A 25,682-nucleotide genomic window follows, 5' to 3' on the forward strand; every position below is an offset into this window, starting at 1 on the left:
CATCCGTGCCTGATTTCTACTTTCTAATCAGTCATAACAGCAGACCTGATAGAAACACCAGAGCGTCACTTCATGTCCCAGACGTCCCATCTTCCACTTTCAGCAAGCGGGAGGAGCTAAATGAACGCTGTACGTTAGCTACATGCAGTCATTTCATATCTGTCTTTGTGAACTCCAGTGGAGTTGATGGATTTAAAACAATTCCACTCTGTTCTTTTCTCTACTTTGACTTGTTATAAAGGCGTTCTGACTGATCAGCAGCGTTTCATCAATAGTCTCATCACTTCCTGTTCTCCAGCGGACCTCTGGATCGGAATAAACTGGGTTTTTTCTGCAGTTTTGCTCTAATCTGCCTGAGATGTGTCAATAGCTGGAAGGCTGAAAACATATATGGTGATTAAAAGGAGCTTTGTCCGGCGTGGGATCCCGTTCCAACATTGTGCGGAGCTTTATTATCCCCGACGGGCTGCAATTAGAGCGGCGCTGCCCGATCCGCTAAGACACAATGAGAGGAGCCCGTCTATGGCCTACAAATCAGCATAATGTATCATTAATTACACTCACGCTCATTCAATACAGCCACAAAGGCTTGAGCCCTTCGCAGCGTCCACGTGAGGAGGACCTCGGCCAAATCATCCCACCGCTGTCCTGTCTGCTGTCCTGCCGCTGGCGGACGGGCCAGATGATGGACCGACGTGGAGCTGAGCTGAGCTGAGTGTGATGCAGGACGAGCGCCGGTCTTTATGGGTGGAACTCGATATATTTTCTCTCTCTGGAATCACTGCGGAGCCTCGTCCACTTCACGGATGCGTGGCTTATTTCAAAAGTCTGGCCCGTTCATTTAAAGAGATGTCATCATTTTAGATTAAAATGTCTATAATGCGCCATAAAATAAGAAAAGGAGGAAGCTTTATTGATCGCTGGGGGGGAAATGAGGTTATAGCAGAAGTAATGGGACTGTGAAGGGGAGGGAAGTGGTGTTAAGGGGTAAAAATAGAGTTTAAAACAAGCAAGAAAATAAGCTCTGCTAATGAAATGAGCCGCGGAGTGGATATGACCTATCAGAGGATGGACGGCGCTCCGGCCTCGTCTCAGACACCTGCGTCCCGACTGACTGCAGAAGGCAGGAACAGGTGTGTTACATGTATTAGAAAGTAACAGCGGGACATTAAAGTGATGATGATGATGATGATGATGATAGAACGTCTTCGTTCTGAAGCCAGCGCCGGCCTGAACCTGTGCAGTCCATTTGTTTCTGTCAGAGCCGAGGGATCGATGGGAGGTCAGGCAGGGCGGGCCACTCGGCTCAGAACAGCATTAATGCTGTCATAATGTGACCCGACACACCGCAGGCTGCAGGCGCGCTCACACACTCTCACACACACTCGCTTACCGCAAACCTGGAGTATCTCCTTTAAAATTCATTTTCATCAAGAATCGATTGACCTTTTTAGGAGCCCGTCTCCTGAGTTTGAGCCGCTCGGCCACGTTTACGTGTGGCGTTTTCGCATTTTCGTTTCAGAACAAAGTGTTGCGTTCCCACGGCAACGCAGCGTGGGCTGTCACGTTTCAAACGAGTGTTTCTCTCTAAAGCCTCGTAGATCTGATGGTAAAGTGACTTCTGCCTCCGGGAGTAAACGCTGCTGATATAAAGGATTTTAAGTATGTGTTCAGAGAAACCCTCAGAGCTTTTAAGACAATTGAGAGCTGAATGAAAGGAGGGAGAAAATGATGTTGCTTTTTTACACCGTTTCTTCACTTTACATGAACTTTTCATCAGCTGGAGAAGGCCGCATGCTTCTGTTTGAGATGACAGGTTTTATTCAGCTTTCTTTCCTGTAGAGTTCGCATCGCTTCTCAAATTGAGGAAACAAGTGGAGAGAAAAACAAGCGTGGGCTGCTCAGAGCTCTTAAGGCGAGATGTAAAAGGAAAAAAAAACCTTTTACCTGCACAATGCTTCCATTTGAAGCTTTGCTTTTCACTAATCTGGGAGGTAAATATCACAACTCTTGTAGGCAGTTTGCCTGAAAGCCAGGGAGCTGAAACGGGATCATGGAGTCGGCTCTCCTTCCTGTGAGGAGGCGACCACGTCCCGGCTGATCACCTGGGAGCAGGTTGAGACTGTTCCAGACCACCGGGCGACTCCGAGTATGAATTATAGATGGTTTTACGAGCTCATACAGGGATCGATGCCTCGGTCCGGCTGGACCCTCCCAGTTTCCAGTGGTGACGTTACACCGGCGATAGTCTGCTGCTCGTTAAGGCTTCGCTCTGACGTTAATGTGGAAACGCACCAACCTCATCACCCTCAATTACAGCAGATAAAACTCTCTGTCTCCACTAATTGGAATCTTGTAGATTGACCAGATTACCCCCCCACCCCCCACCTCCCCCCTCAGGGGTCAGGAAGTGATTGATTGAAACGTGAGACAAACTTCTGGAGCCTCCTTCCTTTTGGCTTCCTCCTCCCGGCTGTATCTTCCCAGTGTTCAGCGCTCCACTGCCAGCATTAGCGAAGAGAAGTGCGTGCATGCTAACACGCTTGACATACACGTCGTCGTACATGCGGCCATCTGTACGTTCTCTGCGGTCGTTCCACAGATTAAATGCCAGCTGCTTGGAAAGGTCAGGTGATGTCTGTGGACACACGACGGGCAGAATACCAACAAGTGTGTTTAAGAGGCAACCGCCTCAATGCTGCAGTGCAGGTACAGTCCAATAAACAGCTCGTTTCAAGAATCATTTCCCAAAACTTCCCCCGTGGGTGATGTTTTTAGAAAGTTGTGTTTTCAGTGAGTCGGATCTCTATTGTAGTTTTGCACTTTCACTTGAAGTTGTTGCTGTTTAAATGGGCCTAAAAAATAAGAGCATCAATATCATTTGAATGAACGTTCTGTGTGTTTTGGGTTCTGTTTCCATGGAAACGACCTGCTGGAAGTGGCATCGTTTCTCTTTGTTCACCACAGACGATCAGATTTGAGACATGTAAATCTTTTGTTCTCTGTTCACGGTAAATCACCTTTAAATCAACCTGCAGATGCTTCAATCATTCTCCAAGAGTTGAGTTCACAGAGAAAATATTGTACATAAAAGTCCTCAAATAAAAGTGGTGGGGGGCCAGTGAAGGGAACTGCTCCTCGCCACAATAAGAGCATCTCTGAAAAAGACTGAGCTTCTTGTATCCATTTGTAAACCTGTTAAAAACAGCTTTCAGACTCAGTGTTAATCAATTCATGTGTTCTCCAGTCATCTTTCAGCATAAACCAATTTCCATATTTGAGCCGTTACTTGATTAGCTGCACAAAGACAATAGACTGAAGTGGTGTGTTTAACTTCCACAGAGCAGGAAACAAACAACAATCAGGAAACATCTGCATTTTTGAAATGACAAATTTACCTAATTTATTCCAAGATAAGCTCTTTCACCTGTGAAAATGCAGCTCTTCGTTGTTTTCTTTTAACATCAACACATTTTTTCATGGAACATTGACCATTGGTTCAATTCCATCAATAAAAAGCTGAGATATGTGTTCAGTATTGTAGATTTTCGGCTGAAATAGCACAGGTTTCATTTACAACTATGTGAGTACAGAGGTCTTCGGTACGGACGGAAACAGGATCGCACTGATTCTGTTTAATGGAATTTATTTGGAATCGGGGTGAAAAGTTTAGGTTTCCTCTGAATACCTCAGATGTGGCTTTAATTCAGTGCTTTAATACTTCCCCCTCCTCCAAACCGCGCTGTCCGATTGTTTTCTGTAACATCTGTCTGTTTCAAGTCAAATTCTCTCCGCTAATCCCGGCAGGAACTACTTGCCCCGGAGCGACATGTGTAATAATCTGATTTAATCTGCGACCTCTGTGTTCGGGCTCACCTGTTGGGAAGACGAGGACAGGCTGCTTTTTGTGGATTTTCTCCGGTGTGGCAGGCTGGCTAAGGCTAGCATTAGCTTGGCTTCATGAAAGGATGAACGGTCGCCTGCCAAACACAGCTGACGGTGAAGAAGTCTCGACACATTTAAGCTCGGAAACTGCAGTTCAGCGCAGCTAGCCCTGAGTCAGCGTGTTTACGCTAGCGACAGAACACGGCGGTGTTGCTTTGAATCATTCTGTTAAAAAGAAGAACTGACAACGGCGCGTTTTCACTTGAAACACCGAAGCGTTTAGAGTCCCGGAGTCGACTGAGAGGCCGCAGAGCGCCTCTCCGGTTCGTTTCTGCTGAATTGAGAAGGATCTTTTCCTCCGCCAGAAAAGCAGCAGAGTAAAAGACGAAGGCGGGACGGAGCGGAAAACCTTCCCTCTGCTGCGCCGCCGCGCTCCGGTTCCTCCTCTGCCTGGAACATCTCTGTTCCGGAACACTCAGAGAGCTGGAAGACAGGAGCTCTGCTAACCTCTAACGTCGTGGAAGCATCGCCGACTCGCCCAAAATGAAGCTTTAAATCCTCTCTAGCGAGGGAAACACTGAATTATCACGGCTGATTATTAGCAGCTAACGCCGCTAATGTGAGGGATTCAGCGTGGTAGGAGTTCACATTTCCTTTAAACTCTTTTAATTTCACAGGAATAATCTCAGAAGACTCACAAAATTGAGAAAAAAATACTCTGAATACTAAATCTTCCATTATTACCTATAATGCTCAGAGGAATCTTGTAGCTCACCCCGGAGAAAATATCGTTTCATTTCATGAGCTAAAACATATTTACAAAAAATTTATGAAAAATATTAAAAGATGGTTTGAAAAATATGAGATATATTAACAAATAAGACAAAATCTATATTTCTCCTCTCTAAAAAAAAGAAGTTAGTTTCTTTTTGGGGGTAAAGTTTTTTTTGTCAGTTTTATTGTCACTGAAAATATAAGTTGCAAAAACAAACCCTTTTAAAAAATAATAATAATTAAATAAATATAATTTAATTCATCTGTGGAGTGAAACTGTATCACATCAATCTGCAATTTGGCCAAAACTTTTCATTAATCAACATTTAATGAAATCAGAGTGTAATTACACTAAAACCCTTATTTAAACACATAAACACACACATATAGGCATATGCAGAAACACACACACACACAAACACACACGCGCAGCAGATGTTTCACATAATGTGAGCACAACAGGAAGTGGATTGAACTGAACTAATAGGAGGTGAAATGAAGGAAGAGGGCGATCAGATGTCACTGTGGACAACCCATCTGTGGCCCTGAAGCCCACCCAGAGCCACGACCCCCCCCCATACCCCCAGAGCCTTGCCCCCCTCCTGCCCCGTGCCCCCCGTCCATAATCACCTCCTCAAACGCTGCCATAAGGCCTGCTGGGATTGAGGGCACGGGGCCGAGGATTTGTTTGGCTCGGTCACATCCAGCGTGAGGAGCCGCTGGCGCCTGGAGGGTGAGCCGGGATTAGGTGGGCAGCGGTCAGGTGACCTCCTCGGGCTTAGCGCCAACGCCTCCCGCGGCTAACGCTTCATTGACACCTCCGGTCCATTGAAGTGAACCCGGCTCACGAACACGCTAGTGCTAACGGTATGCTAACATAAGACAGACGCCTTTAAGACGCCACATAAACAGGAAGCGACACGTTCATTATGATCACAGTTCTGTAGCTAACACTCGCTAAACGGCAGAATTTCACACTTGAAAATTCGGACAATCCAACATGGATTTGTGGAAAAATACTAAAGATATTTTGGTTTTTAATGCTTTTAAAATGAAACTACCCATGTGTCAGAGTACATTGGACTAGCTAAACGCCGTTATCCTAGCCTACATAGCTAGCTAGCTACAAAAACAATGCTGTTTTCTCTTGCTTTGTATCAGACTGGAATGTCTCTCCGGCTGAATCAGCCAGCGATGGAACGTTTATTGCGTTCCAGCTTTCCAGGAGGTTGAAGTGATTTGGTCGGCGTGATGGAGGCCTGGTTCATCCGTCACGTTTCCCACTACGTCGATGAAACACGATGCTTCTCTATGAAACACTTGTTTTTTGGCATTTCCACGTCGGCGGACGTGACGTTACGACACCAGTCCGTTCCAGGAAAGACGGCGCCGTGCGTCTGGAGACGGATAAAACCGCCGTCCCTGGTTGCAAACAGCAGCATTTCACAGAGAAAGAGTTGAACGTTTTGTATCTTTGGTTTCCGCTAAGCAGAGTCTCGCGGGACGAGATTTAGATCTCATGAGTGAAACGCCGTTCTCTGCAAACGGCTGCAAGTCACAAATTACACTGGTGGAATTTGAAATATTACTTTTATTTTGCTAAGAAGTGTCATGGAAACAGCTACTCTCTCTCTCTCTCTCTCTCCCTCTCTCTGTCTCTCTCTCTCTCTCTCTCTCTCTCTCTCTCTCTCTCTCTCGCTCCTCCATGTTGTTTCAGTCTCGCTCAAACTGCTCATTTATGAGTTTGGGGGGGTTACGGTGTATCGCCGCCCCTGTGTTTGCCATTCAGTTTACGGAGCCCACACACACACACACACACACACACACACACACACACACACACACACACACACACACACACACACACACTGGTGGATCCTCTCTCTTTTATTATGGGAATTCCAGGCACATGTGAGGGGCGCCCCTCCCCCATCCGTCCTCCCTCCATTCTCCTGGATCTCTCAGGGAGGGGGGTGGAGTGGGGGGGTGGGGGGGTGGAGGGAGGAGGGTGGTGGCAGTGGTGGGGGGTGCAGAGCTCGGCTAATTCATCAATAACCTTTACCTAATCCCTCCCTTTTCCCCTTCTCCCTCTCCTACTCTCTCTCTCTCTCTCTCTCTCTCTCTCTCTCTCTCTCTCTTTGCCTGGAGGCATTCAAGCAACACATCCATCCCCCACACACACACCACACACACACCACACACACCCTACACACCACACACACACTCACATGAGCCCGAACACGTCCAGAGAGGCAGGCTGAATGGAGCGGAGTCTCCTGTGAGCGTCTCAGCCGTGACCCGGAGCTAAAACGGTGATTATGGAGGAGAGACTAGGTGTGGCGAGATGGGGCGGCGTCACGGCTTTGTCTCCAGTTCCTGTCACGGCCCACCAACCAGCCGAGGGGGAGGAGGGAGGGAGGAGGAGGAGGAGGAGGAGGAGGAGGAGGAGGAGGAGGGAGCGTCCGTCCCACCGCCGGGCGCTTCACTCAGTCTGGGCTTCAACTGGCGTGGAGCAGAGCGAGGGGCAGACCGGGACCAGCCCAGACCCCCGTCCCCCCCGGTCCGGATCGTCCAGCTGCCGCCGAGCCTCATGTCCGCCTCTCCTTCCTCTCTGCTGGATTAAGAGCTGGATTATTCTGGGATTCTGCCTCCAGATCAATGAGCCTGCTGCTGGAATATGGGACTTTTCATGTGGGCTTTGAACCATGGGCACGGGGAAGTGTGTGTGTGCGCTCAGCTCTGGGTGATTCTCATAAGTATGTCACACTCAACAAGTTCTGTGTGAGCGTGTGTGTGAGCGTGTGTGTGAGATGCTGTGCACCTTGTTAGAGTGAAGATGATAAAGAGCTGATGTGAGACTGTTTGTGTTGTGGATGCAGACAGTTAGGATCTGATCTGTGTGTGTGTGTGTGTGTGTGTGTGTGTGTGTGTGTGTGTGTGTGTGTGTGTGTGTGTTCTCCTCATCCTTTCAAATCCTCAGTTCACCTGTTTCTCAGCTGCCTCTCTGTCTGTTGATTCTGTTTTGTTTTAGTTCTTTCAGCTTTTTTCTTTTATTATTGTTTTGTTCAAAGTATTGAGAAACATGAAGGTTCAGTGTGTGATTCTAACACTCCTCCTCCTCCTCCTCCTCCTCTCCTCCTCTCCTCCTCCTCCTCCTCCTCTCCTCCTCCTCCTCTCCTCCAGCTCTTGCAGGTAGGACTCCTCCCACCAGCTCGGACTCGCTCCTCAGCTCCTCAGCAGTGATGTCCAGTCTGGCTCCGCCCACCGTCTACCTGCCCGCCACCTTCAAGATGTCCAACGCCCAGCTGGCCTTCTTCCTGCGGGAGGCGGAGGGGGCGGGGCCGCCGGGCGGCGGTGGCGGCGGCGGCCACCCGCTGCAGCGCTCGGAGAGCTTCGTGGTCTTCCAGACCAAGGAGCTCCCCGCCATCAACATCAGCCTGGGGCCGTTCGCCCGGGACCAGGCGCTGAGCAAGGAGCTGCTGCAGCCGGCCGGCGCCCTGGACGTCCCGGGACGCCTCACCGTCAGCTGGAAGGTGCGCGCCTTCATCGTGCAGGCCCGCGTCTTCTCCAACAGCCCCGCCCTCCAGGTCTTCTTCTACATCGCCGGCCGCGACTGGGACGACTTCAAGGCCCAGGACCGGCTGCCCTGCGTGCGCCTGCACGCCTTCCGCGACGTCCGGGAGATCCAGACGTCCTGCCGCATGAAGGGCAACCTGGCGCAGTGCCTGGCGCAGCTGGAGCTGCCGGCGTCCTGGTTCAACTCCAACGTGGCGCCGCTGGGCCGGCGGAAAGGCTCGGGCGACGCGCTGCTGGACGGGCTGGGCGGCGAGACGCTGCAGGCCGAGCTCTACTACACGCTGCACGAGCCCGACGCCGAGGGCGAGTGCGGCGGGGGCGGGGCCGGGGGCGGGGCCGGCGCCAGGCCCGAGCCCCCGCCGCAGCACCCCCTGCTGCGCATCGGCAGCATCAGCCTGTACCAGGCCGGCCAGGAGCAGCTGCTGGCCGACAAGCAGCTGGACAAGAACATGTTCCTGCGGCTGCCCGAGAAGCCGCTGAGGCCCGGAGAGACGCTGCGCATCTTCCTCTACCTGATGCCCAACTCCACCATCGACCAGTTCACGCTCAAGTAAGAAGCCCCGCCCTCCTCCACACACACACACACACACACACACACACCCTCAGCCACGTCCCTGACCTCCTGCAGGGGTGAGGAGAGCAGGAAGACCTTACTGATCCAGATCGACGCAGACTGACGAGAAATATCAGGATTATTAGACTGAGTCTCAGAAAGGAAGTGGTGAGGAGGAACACAATGAAAATGATCAACAACCAATAAACAGATAAGTGGAAACCTTGAGGACAGCACCAAGTCTTCATTTGTAAAAAAAGGGGGAAAAAAAAGATTAAAAACAGACATAAACAAAATTATGATTGTATCCTTTCATGTATCTTGAATTAATTTAAAATAAATACTTGAGTAAAATCTAAAATAAATTAATTTATGTGTAATTAAGTAAAATATAAATATTAATACAATTACTTACTAATCTACTTACTAATACATTTGATAAAAAATAATTTGAATATGTTGCAGTAAATCAACGAAGCATTACAAAATAAATTAGTGAAATAAAACTCTTTAATTTCACTAACTCTCATCAATTCAGCAGAATGGGGTGAAAGGAAAATATATGAGATATAATAAATGATAAAAGTGAACTGTGATATTTAATCAATGACAAAAACAATGTTATTGAGCTCATTCAAAAGAGAAAAGAATAAAATAGGTAAAGTAAGTGAATAATAAGTAAAATAAGTAAAGTGTTTCAAATGAAATATTGTGAAGAGTCTTCAGGTGGAAGTATTCAAACTCTAATGCTTGAGAACAAATCCTGATTTAAAAAACACATGTTGAGCTTCACTGTGGTTCAGATGAGGAAAATAATAAGGGAGCAGAGAACTCCTCACTCCACTGCCACTCCGCTGACAAAGAGAGAAAGCTTCACACTGCTGGGCGATCACCTGCTTCCCGGTCGACCTCCACAAACATCACTTACTGTACGTCCTTCCTCGCATTCCTGGGATTATTCTGCTTAATCACAGCCGTCCGCCGTTCGGTCTTCACACGTCAGCAGAGCCGCCGCTGCTCCTTCACGGTCGTCCAGGTTTTTCAAGTCCGGAGATGGAAGAAGTGCAGCTGAGAGCAGCTGATCATGGAGCCGCTGGTTCGTTGATCCCGCTGCAGACTGAAGGAATACTGTTTGACACTGTGAGGAAATCCAGGTAGAAAAGGACAAACGTTCAGAACACAAACCTGAACCTCTGTCACCGCTGGTAGACCTGAAACCACAGGCTCACATCTACGACCAGCTGAGAGTCAATGACCGGTCGTCAGGTGGCGTGCAGCTGGAACATGGAAAAGTAAAAGCAGAGACTGCATCAGAAAAGTCTTAAAAACTCCAGAAAATCCTCTGAAAAGCCTTTAAAACTCCAGAAAACAGTCCGAATGGCATAAAGAAATCCCCCAAATCATCTGAAAAGTCTTAAAAACTCCAGAAAATCCTCATGAAAAGTGTTCATTCTTAAAGACAAACCCTCAGACATGTCTGTAAAGCTCCAGAAAATCAACACAAAAGTCTTAAAAACTCTAGAAAACTGTCCAAAAAGTCCCACAAACTCTGGGAAAATGCACTAAACAATAGAAAAGTCTCCCAAATGACAGGAAACTACCAACAACCCTCCAAAACTCCAGAAAAGTCTTTAAAATAAGAGTAACTTCGCCAAAATACCACAGAACTCTCCAAAACTCAAGAAAAGTTTAGAAATTTGAGAGGAGCCTCTAAAAAAACTAACTCTTGAAAACACCAGAAAATCCTCAAAACAATAGAAGACTGCAAACGGTGAAACAGCAGTCTCCAAAAAATGAAAACAAAAAACAAAAACAAAAAAGTCTCAAGAACTTGAAAGTCCTCCAAACCCCAGAGAGACTCCAAACTGGAGACAGTCAGTCAGGGAATCGAACCGAGGAGCTGGACAGCTGCAGTCCTCTCACTGTGAGACAGCGGTGCTGAACACTGCACCACTTAGTAGACTCTCAATAAACAAACCTGAGTAACAAGAGAGAACATGCAAACCCAGGACCTGAATGGAATCCAGTGTTAACCACTGTACCACCGCGCACACTCTTGTCTGTGCTTGGTTTAATAACACACAGTAGAAGTCATGAACAGTTTAATGAACAGCGATGATGAGACTCGCTGTAAAGCCGATCCTGAGGCTCCGGAGCGACCGGCCGTCCTCCAGCGAGCTGCAGAAGCAGCTCCTTCACAGTTTGACGTGTTTCAGATCCGTCGTCTCCTCTAGAGCGTCAAGCGATGTGAAACACAAAAAACAAAGTCCCAGAAACTATAGAAAACTCAGCAAAAATCCAGACCAGCTTCCAAAACATCCAAAGTATCAGAGACTCCACAAACATTTCTAAAACAGCAGAAAAGACCCCAAAATGTTTCAAAAGTCTCCAGAAAAGTTCAGAAATTCCAGAAAACCGTCTAAAACACACAGACAAACACGCATCCCCACCTCCGGAAAATTCAGCAAAACTCTAGAAAAGTGTCTTTTAAAGCCTCTGAAGCTCCAGAAAGAAGAGAAGGTTCTGGATTTGGTGGTTATTTCAAAGCTTTGAGGATCAGAAAGTCTCCAGATGTACTGATTTACTTCACTGATTCTCTGCTGGCGGCTCCCTCCAGAGTCTGAGCCAATCAGAATCAGCGCCGCTCGTTCGACCTGTTGAATTCATCAACGATGTCTGACCGACCGCACAACAAATAAGCAGTCATGGCTAAAAGCCTGAGAACGGGAGAATTTACACTCGGCGTGGCAGAAAGCGGCCGGCGCCTCGCCAGAGAAATCTGCATGTGTCACCGCGGGCGTCCGTCGTGTCTGGCGGGCGGACGGCGGCGCCGACGCGTTGGACTCACTTCCTGTTCACACGGGCGGCGGGGATGTTGTTTGTGATGCTTTGCGGGTCTCGCCGCCGCTGAGTGCCGCTGCCCCTCGGCGACTCGGATCACGCTGAGTCATCTGCACTCGCTCTCCACTCGCCATCAAACCGACTCATCAGCCGGAGGAGTCGCCGTCCCAAAAAAGCTGAGACGGCGTGTGAAAAGCGAGCAGCGGCTAAAGCTTCAGCCGCTCGCTAGCCTTCCGCTGCGCTCCTCGACATGTGGGCAGCGTTTGTTTCTGCGACATTGTCGTCTGTCCGCCTGATTCAGGCATTAAACTGGAAATTCTGTCAGAAGAATCAGGAAGGTTTGAAGAGACAGAGCTCTTTCATTGATTGTCGGCTGCTAATGCTAAAGCTAACAATGGTCCGGCTAACATGACAGCGAGAGACAGCAGCTCTGCAACTGAGCTTTTAAATGACTCTACAGAAATCAGACATCTGTTGGTGGTTGTTGGTTTCTTCTCCATGAACTAAAAACAACGTTAGAGTGTTAAAGGCTTTGCAGCAGCTACTGGGTGATAATCATGAACATCTTCTCTCAAGCCGATCTGCTGTGGATGAACTCCTGACCTTTAAACTCGGCAGCAGCTGGCGTCTGCACATCAGCTTCAGGTCTTCTTCGTAGAACTCGGTTAGTTCTTTGCATGTTTGTGCCACAAAAATCTAATTTTTCGCTGTGAAAAATAGAGATGTCTGATACCGATACCGAGACCGATATCGGAGCCGATAGTGCACGTAGTACTCATGCTCATGAAAGCTTCCCGATCAAACCCCGTGAGCTGACCTGCAGTCTGTAGGTGCTGTTTGGAGGTTCTTTAAGACGATATAATAAATGCTGTTATCGGTACAGGTAGCTAAAGGCTCGTACTTGTACTTATACTTGTCCTTTGAAGAACAGGTGTGAGGTGCATCCCTGTCTGAAACAATACAGGTTTTGTTCTTTTTCCAACAGTTTAACTTCTTGTTTGAGTTTTCTGTCAAGTCTCAATAAACTCCAGACGTCTCTGTCTGGTCCATTAGCGTGAGCAGCTGCGCCGCGGAGCTCCGCTAACATCAGTATCAAGAGCTCGAAGTGGAGCTTTACTATCTGACACATCATTAGAAGCTAATTGCCTGCAGCATGTGTGCTGCTTGATAAGCTTTAATCCCTGCGTGTGGTCGCACTTCCAATCTGAGGTTGATTTTTATTCCAGGTAGCTCTCACGTCTGCAAAGAAAATAAAGCTGGCGGATGGCTTTATTTATCGTCGCATGAATACAAAGAGGTTCCTGTATGTGCTGTAAGCCGGCTGGGATTCCACACAGCGGCTCCGCGCCGGCGTGCCAGCAAATAAAGCCCGTGATGAGCTGCCAGGCTCTCTTTGGCGTGACTCACTTCACGTTTTTGCTGAAGTAAACAGATCTGCTCCTCGTCGTCGTCCTGGTCCACCGGAGCCTGAGGTACAACATGCAGTGTTCAAATAGAGCGCCTGCAGATACAGGCTGGAGGAACCCGGGGGGTCCTGTTGGGATTCAGTCGGTCCTGTTTGGATCTAGGGGGTCCCGTTTCCACGACAACGGAGCTCGGAGCCACTGAAAACACTAGTCGGAACCTCCGCCGTGCTGAAGGGTCCAAAGTCAAAGAGTTGCCGTCAATCACCGATCACAAAACTTAAAAGCCTGTTTCCATGACAACCACACCAAGTCCGTTCGCACAGTATCGGTGTTCGTAGCCAGTTCAATGAAACTTTCTGACAACAGTTCCCAAGATGGAACCTTATTAAAAACGCTCCATCTCCGTGTGAACGGGCGAAAACGAGACTTTAAGGAAACACTCGGACTCCGGCTCCTTGTTGATGGTGAAATCGCTGGTCCTGGTCCTGGTCCTGGTCCTGCTCATCACAAAGACGATAACTGTTGATGAGTAACCAGATTCGGAGCGTGACCCACGTCTTGCGGCGGTGGCGGCGGCGGCGGCCAGCTGCTCGCTCACACCTCTCAGGGATGACCTGGACTTCCTGATCCCAGCCTCTGCTTCCCACCAGCTCCTCGCTCTCGTTTTTCCCCGCCGCTGTGATGGGAAACGTCCGCCATCGCCATGGATCGTTCTGACCAGATGAGCTGAGGAGTGACGCCTCGGCTGCTCGGCGGCTTCGTCCTCGTGTTATCGGCAGTTTATCGCCGCTTGTCTCCGACCAGGAGAGCAGCGTTTCCCGTCTCACAGTCGGTGAGCTGCTCCACAGCTTGATTGCCTCCTTCCTTCCTTCGTTTTCATCTTTCTTGACAAGTTATTCAAGGTCAAGCAGCGGGGGGGAACTGTTTACCATTGTGAACTTTAATATGTGTGGATCTCCTCCTCACGTCCTTTGGCACGTCTTGAAAAAGGGGCTCTGCAGCGAGCGCCAGGATTTTAATGAAATGAGCTGTTTTGAGCTCCAGTTAGCTTTCTAATGCTGACGGAAAGTTGCATGTGTCAGCGCTCTCTGCCGATATTTATGCAGGTCTGTTCCGCCGCTCTGCTGTTACTGATGTAATTCAGCCTCTTCCAGCCTTCAGCGGACCGGCTGATGAACTGTGATTTCCAGAGGAAACTTACTGGGTTTATGTTTGTTTTCATAGGGGTAGGGCTCGGGTCAGTGTGAGGAGGGTTTGATCAGGGCGTGTTCTTTCAGTGCAGCACTCCAATTAGCCCGGTGCTGTCCAGACCAGTGGCTGACTGGAAATCAATAACCTCCTCCAGAAATATGATTATGTGCCAAACGTTGGTTTAACGAACAGAAATGTTTCTAATTCCTGCCCATGTCCAAAATGGACATAATAATGTGACTGAAATGAACCGATCTCCTTCCTGGGATCAGCGTGGAAGCAGAAGCATCCTGATGGATCCTCCATCTTCAGTAGTCTCACCTTGAACATGAACCTCGGAGCCTGGACGCTGTTGGTCAAGACTCAGGAATCTGGATTTTAATCACATTTCTTCCCGTCTAATCAGTCCCGGTGCAGCGATCCGCCATGTTGGATTTCTAGGTGTTGGGTCCGGGTAGCCTGGAGGTCTGGGGTACGCCAATCCCGCAGCCTGTCCCTGCGGTGCGCCCGGTCTGTGCAGGATCCACAGAGTCCCAGACCCTGGTTCTGGATGGTCTCTGTTCTGATTCTAGAGGGTCCCTGTTTTGGTTCTTGAGGGCCCGAAACCACGGTTCTGGAGGGTCTCTGTTCTGATTCTAGAGGGTCCCTGTTTTGGTTCGTGAGGGCCCCAAACCACGGTTCTGGAGGGTCTCTGTTCTGGTTCATTTTCAAATGTAAACAATGTTTTGGGTCTTTGTTCACACCACAACGCTGTTCAGTCGCCCCCCAGGACTGAGGAGCCAGTTGAGTTAGGATCAGATCCAGTCATCCATCTGAAACGTGGTTAGTAGTGAGGTTAGGACGCCCTCAAGTCCATCAGTCTCTGACGGTTTTAGGTTTTTATCCGGTTCCCAGCCCTGAATGCTCAGAATGCGCCGCGCTCTCGCTGGTTCAGGAGACTCAATAGTTTTCATTAATCCTCTCTAATTATTGTGATACAGCCAAGTGCTGCTTGCACTTGCAGCGGTTTGGTTTTTAAATACTTTCATTATGAGTTAATCTACAGGTTGGCAATGAAAACTCTGCAGCGGTGAACGTATATCATTATTTAGTCCATTAGGTCGCACCGTCGGGCTGAGAGCTGCAGCGGTGCAGCAGCTGAGTGTCTGATTGCCTCGATATGCAAATCACATTCCGTCAGTTCAAAGTTTGGATGTTTTCTTGCCTGACAGGGTTTTCTATATATAGTAGTTTGTTCATATGCTCTCAGAAGTCTGTTTGTCTGACAGATGGATCAACACGGACAGACCAGAGGATTTTCTGTGCTTTCCCACTTTTTCCAGTGCATATTTGAATATTGCCGGATCCTCCTGCAGCGTGTTGGTTTACGGGGGGAGGGAGGGAGGTTTGAGCTGGCTGCGAGACAAATTGACAAAAGCTCAGCGCTCCTCGTTTCCTGGGTAATCAAACACGCAGTCCTCAGGTACAGAAAGACTGTTTTCTCTCACTTCGCCGCGCAGGCCAACGTTAACTGTTTTATCTCTGTAAATTCATTTTTCCTTTCAGTGGAAGGGCTTTTAAATCTTGCGATCATCAAATGCGTTTTGTTCTCCTTCCACGCACATTTCATTGTTTTGTTCCTCCTTTGGACAGCTTTATGTTCACTCTCAGCCTCCCAGAAAATGTGTTTGGTTGTGCTCGCAGGTGGAAGCGGTGAAATACTGTGAGGTCTCTCCAGGAGTAGAAGTGAATTATATGATGTGGCCTTTCAGCAGCCTCACACTCTGCTGTAATAATACAGTCCAGGGTATGCACTCTTTACACATTCCTCTATACTGAAAGTCCCCATGACAGTTTGAGAGGAAACAGTATATCCTGCCTGCAGGTGAAGACCCCGTTACGTCTGACTGTATGATTAGAGAACTGAAGGTCACGCCCTTCACAGCAAGTTTTCTGCCGATGGTCACAAACCTTGAAATTCAAGTGTTTGGACGTCTTGAGGAGCAACAGAAACATCATGATGGAGAACATCATAGCATTCTGGTTTTCTGGTTGTTGTTTACCTGTGTTGAGTCAAAGCTTCATATTGAGAGTAACCCTGTACGCTGATGACGCCAGCCTTTAAGTTGAAGATCTGGTGGAGAGACAGGACTTTCAGACTGCAGGAAGTGGACAGACCAACACTTCAGAACAGGGCAGAGTTCTGCAAAAATAACGATGCACAAAATATCAGTATTGAAATCGGTTGATGTCAGTAATTTTTTTTTTAATATCAGTAGAACTGGTCTGATATTAACAGCTGATATTTGTTTCCTCTATTTTTTTCCTCTAGTTCCCATTCTGGTTTAAGTTGAGGAAAAATCAAGTTCTAGTTCAGTTATGGTTCAGATATTTTTGGTTTAGCACTTTCATGGTTGAAGTGACTGGTATTGGTTTCAACTTTGAAAAAAAAAATTGTTTCAACGTTTGAGCGATTGATGGTATATAAAAGATGGACGAAACTTACTTCACTGTGAAATCCCGTTGTGAGGATTTGAGCAGGACATCTCCATATTGAATTCTGTGAACCAGATGTGAATATGATTGGTCCAGCCTGTCATGTGACCGCATCATGTGGACAGAGGAGGGGTTGTGATTGGGCGATTTATGCAAAACTTTAACTAGTGAAATAAAATCAACAGATGATTTATTTTTAAATAGAAGTCAGGTCAAGACGGCATTGTTGTAGAAATTAGAGATAGAGTCCAGAACATTATCTGAAACCGGACTTTTAAGATTTTTATTTGCACTCTGAAATTCTGCATTTTTGAATGAGACCCAACTCTGTTTAAAACCAACATCATCACCAGTTCACATCTGGCTGGTCTGTTGACTTAAATGGTGGAAGAAGTCACACGTGCACTGTTTTCGTGCACATGTTCACCCATGAATGGGCTTTTGAGAGAACCCCTGCATGCATAGCAGAACGTGCACACTGCACAGACACGCCATCAGACCAAAGACTGCCAGCCGGTTCAGCTCCAGTATATAATGAAGTCTGTGCACAGCTTCAGTCACCTGCAGTGAAACCCCAACAAGTCTCAAGTGCAACATCTTTTTTCTTTTCTTTACTTTTCCTCAGTTTAGGCTTCTCACTCCATAACTAGACTTAAAATTGGGGTTAATGCTTGTGTGGACTTTGCCAGACAGCACATCTGGAGACACTCTCTGAGGACTGATAAGTCAAAAGATTAAATCAAAGGAAACAGAAATGAGTGGTTAATGCTGAAGGGGGGAGAAAAACCCTCCACAAACAGTTCTGCATGAGGAGTGGACCAAATTACCGCTGGAGTCTGCGAGTGACTGATTAAACCATCAAGAAATGTTTAGCTGCAGACGCCACCGCTAAACGGGCCCTAATCAGTTATTGAGCTTAAGGAAGAGTTGAATTTTAATGTGGCTGGAATGAGTTTTGCATAACCTTGTTTGAGAAATACTAAACGTGTGTGTGTGTGTGTGTGTGTGTGTGTGTGTGTGTGTGTGTGTGTGTGTGTAGTTTCACTGAAATGCCAGCTAATTTAAACATTTATCACCTCACAGTAATTGCATTACTTTTAAAGTAAACAGTTGTGGTTTGTATCTGTTAAGGAACGGTGGCAAATTATACTTTTAATTTAATATTACTGAAATCCGATTCTCAGAGCAGAGACTCCAGCATCCTGGACGTCTGCTTTAACTTTATGCCGTCGCTAAAACTGAAAATTAGTTTTATGTTACAGCTACAAGTTGCTTCTTAGAAAGTTGTGAAGTACCAAGTAAAGCCCCTGAAGTCACCGGTGGAAACTCACTGAGTTTAATCTAAAGACATAAGTACCTTGCCAGTTACTGACTAGTTACTGAAGAAGTCATGAAGATAACTAGTTACTGACTAGTTAGAGGCATCAGAAGGAAGACTCCAGTGGTCAGTACCTGTGTCTTTTTGTCCACCGTCAGTATCCAGTCCCGGCCGCTGCGTTGGGTCGCTCTCTGTAGACGACAGCATGCGTCCAGGTTTCAGCATGAGGACCCATAATGTGGTGAATCATGCTCACACGTGCACGTTGACGGACGGGTCGAGCGCTATCTGCTGCACGGGGTTATCGTCTTCCTGATCCAGTCCACCGTCCTCCTCTCCTCCATTAGATCATTTTGCAGTGGCGCGCGGCGCTCCTTCTCTCTGGCTGTTATCTTCTAAACCTTCCTGGGTTTAGCGGGCGCGGCGGCGATAAGCCGTGTTTCCCTCCGCAGGCAGCCTCCATTTACCTGATCCTCCCGCTTTCATGTTGTCACAGACAGAAATTGGTGGGGTTTATTACTATCTCTGCCTCCTGCCTCCTCGCTTTCTTTATGACGCCTGCCGAGAGATTTGAGCCGATCTGTGGTTGATGGACGCACTCCGGCCCAGGGTGGAGGATCGCAGCGAGCCGTGGACTCCACCGGGCGGAGGAGTCGCTCCGATGGCTGGAGGAGGCACCGTACTGCATCCAGTGGTAGTAGTTTAACAGTCTTCAACTACAATGGGGGTTGTTTGTGAAGTAAAATGGTTTTAACCCTCCATGTGTTGAGCAGCATACCTTCAGTTGTTGCTAATGCTAATTGCTATCTGGATAGATGGACCACTACTTCATATGCTGATGTTGCTAAAGCTAATGCTAGTAGTCAACTCACCAAGACAGAAGCTTCAACTGTAGCTAACGCTAAAGTCAACACTCAGCTAAGTTAGCACAGAAAGAGAATGACACTCTAGCTGTCGCTAATGCTAATGACTGATTAGGTGAGCAGCACAGACAAGGAGAGCGTTTTCACTTATAGCTAATGCTAATTTCTAACATTATGAACAGAGATAGATTAATGTGTGTAGTCGTCTTAAGATGAGTGAGTGGGGCAGAAACAGACAGCAGCTTGAACTTTGACCTGTGTGAAGTGCTAACAGTCAACTCCGTGTGCAGCACAGAGCTGACTGGAAGCTGAGTGTGCATAACACAGAAAGACAGCAGCTCCAGCTATAGCTAATGCTAATTACAGGACGCTAATTGGTACCAGTTGGCTCGTTAAGTAGTACAATTAAACCCCAGAGCCCAAAACATTCCCACAATCCTCTGCTGTTTACAGTGGAAGAACCTATTTTTTACAGTGAATTGCTGCTCTTATTAGCGTGGAACCTCATCAGATGACGGTAATGAGCGGCTGCACTGTTAGCGACACTCGCCGGGTCGCGTGCTGCCTGCTGGAGCTGACGTCGGCCGTGTTTTCACCGTAAACACGGATGTTTGCGCGTCACGCCGGCAGAGCGGAGAGAACATGAAAAGAGGTCATGAGGGCCGGTGCGACGGCATCCGGGCGCAAACACAGCTTGGCAGCGTTCCCGCTCGCCTCTTCCCACCAGATAATGAGAGCCACGCTAAATTATTAAGATGTAAAGTAACGTATTGTGAACATATGGGAGGCTCGCCAATCTCAGTGGGAGAAATGAAGATGAAGACATGATTGGAGTTCATGCATATTCATGCAGCATGGCAGCGCTCCAATATGCTTAATCTAATAATTGCAAATGCATAAATTGTTTTTCCTACTTCCTTCTGGCGACGCAGCCCGCACCAAACACCGTCACTGTTTTTTAATTTTTCAATTTTCCCACATTTCCATACGAAACAGGCCACCGTACTGATGTGCTGCACACATCGAAGCTTTCTCTCCACGAGTCTCATGCGTGGAAACGTTGAAGGTAGAAGACGTGACGCACATGCTGTGGAATCTGGTAATTGACCCATAACGTCAAGATCAGCAATAATAAAGTGAAATATTGATTGATTTCACCAGGCTGTGCAGAATATATATTTTAAACCCAGGCTTCAGTGTTTGTTGATGCAGGCAGCGGTGTGCGGTGTAACCCGAGGTCAGATATCAACGAGCTCCCTCCAGAAGGAAACCATCAGCGCCGTAAATACGACGCTCGCTGCGGAGGAGGAGGGTCGAACGGCCAGATCCTGCCATCTGGAGTCGGATCTGCTCTACGGAGTGGACGAGACAAGGGCACGAACCGGCCCACAGCTGCAGGGGGCGTTGGTTATTGATCATTGTTTCCGTCGGACTGCGGTCGCTGGGAGCCTGGTCCCGGTCCCAGTCCATCATCTCCTGGTCCTGGTTGTGATTCCGCTCCCAGTCCATATTCGCCTGGACTTGGTGGTCTGTCCATAAGACCCAACGGCACCAGCTAGTAGCCCAACATACTGACTACATCGTTTTCAGCATTTCTGTTGTGTAAATGTGAAACTTTTTTGAAGCAAAAACTGAAAAATGCTGAGTTTCCTCTGGAGACGTGGTGTGACCGGGTGTTTGGAGTCGTTCTGCAGTGTGGCCTGGTCTGTGTAGTCCACATGTGACCGGGTGTTTGGAGTCGTTCTGCAGTGTGGCCTGGTCTGTGTAGTCCACATGTGACCGGGTGTTTGGAGTCGTTCTGCAGTGTGGCCTGGTCTGTGTAGTCCACATGTGACCGGGTGTTTGGAGTCGTTCTGCAGTGTGGCCTGGTCTGTGTAGTCCACATGTGACCGGGTGTTTGGAGTCGTTTGGTGCTGTGAGCTGGTCCTTGGAGTCGTTTTGATTCCTCTCTTCGGGATGGATTTGTTCTGCTCTTTGTGAACCCTCAGCACTCGTCCGTCCCTTTTTGGATTCTGCAGAATCACTTGGTGTTTTTTGAAAACGAGCCGAAGCGTCACACTTCTCCTCTCAGCGCTCCGGTTTCAGGATCCTGATTGCTTTTGTTTATTCCTCTGTGGGAAGTGTTTTGTCGAGGAAAGCAGTTTTTTTTTTGTTTTTTTTTTAATCTTGTCTCACTGGAAGCATCCTGCAGCACAAATAAAAAACTCTGCTGCTATTTCAGGATCACGCTTGAAAGCTTTTTCCAACTTTTTTTTTTTTTTCCTGATGAAAAATCACTTTTTTTTCTCCACAACACCTCAGCTTGAATCAGGTGATCAAATCCCAAAAAAATCAGATTAAACATGTCAAGCTTTGACACCATCTATCATAAAAGCAGTGGAAGTAGATACTTTACAGTTATTTTTTATCAAATAACAAAAAGACCTGAATTTGATCAAATTTCAGAACATTGTTTTCTCAAAATTCTGACTTTAATGTCAACATTTTTGAATCACCCTTTCTAATTATCTTCCATAAGCGGCGAACACATCCTGTTTAGACACATTATGAATCTGCTCTCCACCTTTTCCTCCAGATTTAATGCTAAGGGGTTAATTCCAAGGGTTTTGTTAAATTGACCTTTTAAAAAGTCCCCTGGCTAAAGAGTTTCCCCATTCCAGAGTCTTTTTTAAAGCGTTAACTCACCAGCCTCATTTTGAATTAAAATTCAGTCCAAAGGGAGAAAATGAATGTTAAATTAGCATGATAAAGAAAATTCAGCTGTGTGGTTCGACTCTGTCCTACTTTCATTACGTTGTGGTTTTAACAGCTGATTCCAGGCTCCGTGCTAAACGAAGTGTTTGTTGTTCCTTCATTCATCCCCATGTGTGCAATTAGCTAGAGAAATTTACTCACCACCATGCAAGCTAAAAGAAAAAAGTTTAGCACGTGAATAAATATGTATTTCTCATCACTTAATTGTTCAATTTTATTGAATTTATTTGTATTCTTTTACATTTTGGGAGCCGAACTAGTAAAGTATCATCTTGATTCCTTGTTTTAAAGAGTGTAATAAAGTGAGACAGCAGGGAATGCTCCAGATGTGTCCTTTCCACTTCTAAGCGTCACAGCGTTGTTGATTTGTAGAGTTAGACTTGATCAGACAGACCTGCTGGAAACCAGCACATCGTCTGCGTACAGTTGCTCATTTGCATCCACTTCATTTATGTTTTTGATGAATTGAATCTTTTGGATATATATAATCCTTGAGCTGTCAGCTGCGTTAGCTGTGAGGTTAGCTACATTTACAGTTTGGGTTAGCATTAGCTAGCACTGTAAGATTAAACGGTGTATTTTTTATGCACTGAAAACACCTTCACAGTTTATTGACGGAGTGTATTTTAGATTTGAATTCGATTTGCTTTAACGAGGTTGGAGGTGTGGGCGGAGCTGAGTGGCTTCCCCACACCGTCAGTCCAAGAAAGTTTCTTGGGGAAGTTTGAAAGTGCTCAGTGTTTGCAGTTAATTACTCCATCAGGATCGCCCCCATTAACTCTCCGCCCACCCGCAAAGCAAGAGCAATAATCACTGAGTATTTCGTCCCGGTGAGCGGAGTCGGACACGGCAGCAGGCCTGCAGCCTGAGGAGGAAGAGCATCCTCCACCCGGCTGTTTCCACTGAGAGGACCGGGCTCTGGAACCTGAAGCTGACGAGTCCTCCATGCTCTGCTTCCTTAGCATTCCTCCCCCGTCAGGAAGCTCTTCAGAGGAAATAATTCGACTGACACTTCACTTAAATTTGCATCATCATTGATGAACCAATTACTTCCAAATGCATGTTTGGCTTGAAGGGTATTTCTTTTCAAATTCTGCCTCAGTAGCACTTTAATACCATCTCAGTCAACGTTCCCGTCTGAAAAACTCCTGATTTTCCTTCTTATTGAGCCTTTTGGACATAAAGATCTGCTTTGTTGTCAAACCAGCCCTGAAATTACATTTGTGAATCTCATATCCGATCATAAACTCTACAGCGAGTCCGCAGGTAAACAATTACTCTGAGAAACGTGTCCTCAGTGGGCCGGTACAGCCAGCCCCTGTGGTTATTCTGCTTGCTTATGGAGTGAATTAGTGGGGCTGATTTGAGCTGAGTCAACAAACAGGGAGGCACGCTGGTGCAGTGGGTTGCTCTGCTGCCTCACAGCCACATGAGGTGTAATGGAGTGGTAACCGGTCCTCCATGGACACCGCCGTCTGCCCGGCGGGGGCCGGGAAAGGCCTCATGGCTGCAGTCTGAATACATCAGAGAAGAAAAGACAGGAAAAGCTTGTGGAAGTGATATAAAAAGAAATGAGATACGACAGAATCCGTCCAGGGTGGAGTTGGGGGGTGTTTGAGGCTATCTCAGCCAGCAGAACGTCTCCGTGGCTCTGACTGAAGTGTGGGAGGAGGGATCCTCTGGAGAAGCAATCCTAACCTTAAACATATATAATAATTGATATAAAGTCCATGTAATGGCTGTAATGAAGACATGATGCGATGGAAATCGCAGTAATGACCCCCCTCCCTCCAGGCCCCCCGGGTCAGTCCTGCAGCCCCTGCCACCTCCTCACAGCCCTCATTTGCATCAAACCCCGTAATCCTGGGAGATCCGGACCGGGAGACCAGGCCGCTCATATTTATCACAGCGAGAAATCATGCTGACGGGGAAACGAGCCCTTTGGCCAAAGAGCGCCTGGTTCTGGTCGGAGGAGGCGTTTTAGAGCCAGTCTTCTGCGTGACGGAGTCTCTGATGGAAACAATCAGCACTTCCTTTCACTTTGAAACCACGGTGGTCGTAGAGTGTCGGGGATAGCAACACTGGAATCCTCCACCCAGCCTCAGAGCTGACTGAAACTGTGTCTGGATGTATCTGACCGAGGTCCAGACCGTCGCCCTCATCTGCAGCGTGACTCGGCCTTGAGACGGATGAAGTGTGGCAGTAAATACAAACACAAATGTATTCAAAGCAGTTCTAAATGAAGCCTTTGAATTCCTGTTTGGTGAGACTGGACTATAGAAAAAAAACAAGTTTTCAGATTAAAGGCAGGGTTCTGCTTCTTTTCTCCATTTCACTTTTGTTCTGAATGTCAGCACTTCGTTTACTTCAGGAAAGTGCTGCATGTCATGAGGGAAAACAGCGAAACGAGCCACGTGTCATTTCACTGCTCATCCGACATAAACACAGTAATCTGGAAGTTAGAGGAGGAAGATGCTCTAAAATCTGGATGTTAGAGGAGGAAGATGCTCTATAATCTGATGTTAGAGGAGGAAGATGCTTTATAATCTGATGTTAGAGGAGGAAGATGCTCTATAATCTGGATGTTAGAGGAGGAAGATGCTCTAAAATCTGATGTTAGAGGAGGAAGATGCTCTATAATCTGATGTTAGAGGAGGAAGATGCTCTATAATCTGGATGTTAGAGGAGGAAGATGCTCTAAAATCGGATGTTAGAGGAGGAAGATGCTCTATAATCTGATGTTAGAGGAGGAAGATGCTCTATAATCTGATGTTAGAGGAGGAAGATGCTTTATAATCTGATGTTAGAGGAGGAAGATGCTCTATAATCTGATGTTAGAGGAGGAAGATGCTCTATAATCTGGATGTTAGCGGAGGAAGATGCTCTATAACCTCGATGTTGGTTCTTTTTAAACAGATTTATGAACTGATGATCAGAAGAAGCAGCTGAAGATAAATCAAAGCGCAGACAGTTAATGCTACCGCTCTACCCATCAACCAAAAGTGATGCGTTCAGTGGACAGTGGGAAAACTGATCACTCCTCCTCTTTACTAGCTTAGCTAGCGTAACATTGCTAAAAGTTTTATTTACCTTCTGACCGATCGTCACATTGACTCTGTCTCCAGTTTAATCCAGGATGCCCGCTCACACACCGCAAGATCAGTTAACTACCAGTGACATGCTGTAAACACACACACACACACGCACACACACTCACACACACGCACACACACACACACATGCACACACACACACACACACACACACACACACACACACACACACACACACACTCAACAATCTGCTCAGTTCCAGAAACACAACATTTCCTCACAGCTGCTTCGCTTCACTGTTTGGTTTTCATGTGAAATTAAATATTTGCTTCATCCTTGGTTGCTTGAAGAATGAGGTGGTTCAGGTTTGGTGAATACATGCTAATGCTAATGCTAATGCTAATGCTAAAGCTTCAGCATCAGTGAGGTGCTGAACTGATGACAGTGTGTTATTCTGTGTGTGGTTTTATTACATTTCCAAACAGCACCCACTAGTGGCCCACTACATAAACTACATAATTTCCGTGGAAACAGAAATCATTTTTTATAACGCTGCTGCATGAAGATGAAACGTGGTGGTGTGAACTGATGGAGCTGTGTCCAGACCTGATGGAGGAGAGGGGAGAGTTTGATGGGGGGGGGGGCTCATTGTTACTGTCGCTGCTGATTGCGACATGCTTCCTGCACACATAATCAAATCCTGCAAGACGGTCTCCACCTTCCACATCCTCCTCTCCACCCCTCCTCCCTCCACCTCTCCACCTCCTCCCTCCACCCTCCTCCTCCCTGGCCTTGAATGATTTTGCTGAGTTTCACGTTCCTCTGCTCAGATTTATGTTCTCCTAATGCTGCCTGGGATTTTACGGTTTAACGAGCAGCCATCGCTCCCGTAGCATTCGGCCCGCTTCAGCTGTGCGGCTCCGATCCCATCAGGACGCAGACGAACGAGGAGTCACTTTAACATCCCTGCACGGAAAATGTGTCAAGACTGTC

The 25,682-nt window shown here is 47.3% G+C and overlaps 1 protein-coding gene across 2 annotated transcripts in view; it reads left to right on the forward strand.

The window, feature by feature from the left end:
- The window catches only part of tmem132e (transmembrane protein 132E), a 381,572-nt gene that overhangs the window by 275,567 nt on the left and 80,323 nt on the right, over positions 1-25,682 (forward strand). The window contains exons 1-2 of one of the 2 annotated variants that reach the window (XM_030100149.1): positions 7,241-7,415; positions 7,843-8,785. In XM_030100149.1, coding sequence (XP_029956009.1) covers positions 7,337-7,415; positions 7,843-8,785 — 1,022 coding nt within the window. In that variant the 5' untranslated portion in view covers positions 7,241-7,336. Of the gene's footprint in view, positions 1-7,240; positions 7,416-7,842; positions 8,786-25,682 lie in introns of those variants that run through there. The other variant, XM_030100150.1, reaches the window with a different exon arrangement.

This window comes from Salarias fasciatus, chromosome 10 (assembly GCF_902148845.1).
Source record: "Salarias fasciatus chromosome 10, fSalaFa1.1, whole genome shotgun sequence".
Lineage (NCBI taxonomy): Eukaryota > Metazoa > Chordata > Actinopteri > Blenniiformes > Blenniidae > Salarias > Salarias fasciatus.